This window comes from Galeopterus variegatus, unplaced genomic scaffold (assembly GCF_000696425.1).
Source record: "Galeopterus variegatus unplaced genomic scaffold, G_variegatus-3.0.2 Scaffold1046, whole genome shotgun sequence".
NCBI lineage: Eukaryota > Metazoa > Chordata > Mammalia > Dermoptera > Cynocephalidae > Galeopterus > Galeopterus variegatus.
Genome location: NW_007727157.1, coordinates 319476 through 322600, shown reverse-complemented (window position 1 = coordinate 322600; position 3125 = coordinate 319476). Strand labels below are relative to the sequence as shown.

The window sequence follows — 3125 nt, the reverse complement described above, 5'->3', positions numbered from 1 at the left end:
TAAGCTAAGTTTTAAGTCAGTTTATAATTTGATCCAGCATTCACGTGTTTTTTTCTTCCTAGGTAAGACCAATACTCCTGGGATTCCCAGTAGAACCATTTCCCTTTACGACAATCTGCCCAGGCACCTAAGAATTATTCCTTTGATAAAATGGGAGGTGAGTGAACATACCCTCCTCCTCCTCCTCTGATTTAGGGTGCCCTCCTTCTGTTTAGGGTTTAGAGTATGGGAGAGAAGAAAGCAGGTCAAGAAAAGAACACACCTGGAATTTTTATAGTCAACCAATAATTTGCTCCTAACTTAGGGAGGATTTCTTAGTACCATGTTTTTCAAAAACAAATAAAATATCTTACTCATAGGTTTCCAGGTTATTTGGAGATTTTTTCACCAGATAACTGCTTGGTACATATCCTTCATGCCTGTTAAAAGGGAAGCAAGTATTTAGACTAAGATAGAACTAATTTTCACATCATCATTTTATAGGGTAAGAATTATTCCTTTGATAAAATGGGAGGTGAGTGAACATACCCTCCTCCTCCTCCTCCTCTGATTTAGGGTGCCCTCCTTCTGTTTAGGGTTTAGAGTATGGGAGAGAAGAAAGCAGGTCAAGAAAAGAACACACCTGGAATTTTTATAGTCAACCAATAATTTGCTCCTAACTTAGGGAGGATTTCTTAGTACCATGTTTTTCAAAAACAAATAAAATATCTTACTCATAGGTTTCCAGGTTATTTGGAGATTTTTTCACCAGATAACTGCTTGGTACATATCCTTCATGCCTGTTAAAAGGGAAGCAAGTATTTAGACTAAGATAGAACTAATTTTCACATCATCATTTTATAGGTTTAAACCTCTGAAAGCACATCATTTGGCATTTGTGATAAGATATTCTAAAGTTTTAGGATAAAAAAAATTGGTAAAAATAACAAAACCTGTTATCTATTAAAGGCAATCAATTTTACCACTAAAATATGAACCATAATAAATAAGTGGCTATTTTACTTAATAAATTCTGCTTACTGCTCTCCTCATTGTGAAATTTCCTCTACTGGAAAAAAAGATGAATGTTCAGTTTATTTTCTATAAGGAAACTTTTTTTGTGTGATAATCAGTATTTTTTTTCCACTTTAGTGCTAGCAATTTTATAGTCAGGAAACCAAAATAATAAAATATAAAAGATCACTTTCCAACCACAGGTCCTAAAAGACACTACCAATTGGTACAGTAAGCTTTTTAATTCAAGGACTCCCTAACTGAGCTTCTTCAGATATCAGTGGTATAAACACAAGAAAAAAAGGACAAGGTCAGGCTGGATTTAAGGTTGGGAAGTCACTTTTGAGCAGAAATTAATAATTGTGCATAAACAAGAAACATGATAAAGAAATTAATAAGAATATAAAAATTCTTTACATTTGCATATAGCTTTGTAGTTTTCAATGGCCTTTCACATTTGTTATTTCATTTAATATCATAAGGTGAGAGCAGTGTCCCTTTCACTCTCTGGACCTCTGGTTCCTTATCTGTAAAACGAGGGACCTAAACTAGATAAGATATAAAATCCCTCCATCCTCTGCCCATATATAAAAATATGCCTGATAATTTACTTCCTACTCCTGGACCTCTGGTTCCTTATCTGTAAAACGAGGGACCTAAACTAGATTATATATAAAATCCCTCCATCCTCTGCCCATATATAAAAATATGCCTGATAATTTACTTCCTACTCCATAAAGTGTTTTAATTTTTTAGTAATAAAGCCAATTTTCAATCTAGTGATTATGTTGAATGGGGAATGTATAATCTATGTCAGAGTTGTTTTGAGGAGTGAAGTCAAGAATGGAGATGCCAAATACAGAAAGATTTGCTCATATCTTGTTCCCATGGCAGACATTGCTAATCAACTATGGCACACTTTCTTTGAAGGATTGGACATCTGGCTTCAGAGTCATCCTTTACACAGTCTTCAAGGCAGTGATGGGAATCAACTTGTTCTGAAATTTGCCATACCTTCTGTATTTCTTTTTTGGAATTCCCTTAAATATGTCTTCTTTCATCATACCATATGTGTCCAATTATATCAATAAACCAAATAACATTTTTGCTTTTGAATAGAACAACTGTTTTAACATGCCAACCAAAAGCTGGGTTATCCACACAAATGATGGTAATTCATCACTTGCATGTGGATATACAGAATTTACAAGGTTCTTTCACTTCCATCATTTCACTGATTTTCTCAACACTGTGAGGTAGACAAAGCTGATATTATCACCTGTGCTTTAAAGATAAGGAAATGGATTCACAGAGGGTAACTGGATGATAGTCACACACGACAAGAGTAGCTGACACTAAAACCCAAGTCCTTTGTCTCATCTCATGGACTTTCCACTATGCCACACTATTACCAACAAAACCAGGGAAATTCCCATAATGCTAACTGGCCTCTGGGATATCCTCTTCAGTGCTCTTTGAAGTGCAGAGTTGAGTCTCTCCACAAGCCACTGAACAAAGGGCAAACTGTCATTTGGAGAAGTAAGACCTAGGAGAATAAATTTCCTGGCACATTAGGTGTACTAAATAATGTCAGTTGATTGAACTGATGATTTGAGTAAGTCCCTTTGCATTACTAGACCCAGACAGTCTTGATCCTGTTTCTGGTATGAGCTGCCCCATAAGAGTCAAAGAGAGGGTTATGTGACCAGCCTCATTTGCCCCCACGAGTCACCTAGAGAGGGGAGGCTCCAGATGAGGCTTTTGGGTCCTGTTCTTAGGTAGTAAGCTACGCTGCCTTGCAAACCACAGTTCTAGATCTAATCACATTTTACCTCACCTCACTCTGCCTCCTTCTCCCCCGCAGTGAGGTTGATAAGGCTACTTAAAGAGAAGACACCTTGAAAGTATAAATTTTGGTGCACATAAAAAGTAAAGCTTTAAACTTAAAGATATTCGTGTCCCTTTTTTTTTAAAATCCATCAGATAGGCTTGTTTTTTTGTTGTTTTGTTTTGTTTTTTAAGTTTAATGATATCCATTGTTGGCACTTCCGTAGCCCTGTTGGGGGGAATGTAAATTTGGCAAGCTTTTTTTTTTTTTTTTTTTTTTGGAAATTATCTACCAAAATTAAGAT

General features: G+C 35.9%; 1 protein-coding gene across 1 annotated transcript in view; it reads right to left on the bottom strand.

Annotated features, from left to right (window-relative positions):
* ITK (IL2-inducible T-cell kinase) overlaps positions 1 to 3125 on the bottom strand; it is a 60497-nt gene that overhangs the window by 24234 nt on the left and 33138 nt on the right. The window contains exon 7 of the mRNA XM_008574426.1: positions 714 to 779. Coding sequence (XP_008572648.1) covers positions 714 to 779 — 66 coding nt within the window. The remainder of the gene's footprint in view (positions 1 to 713; positions 780 to 3125) is intronic.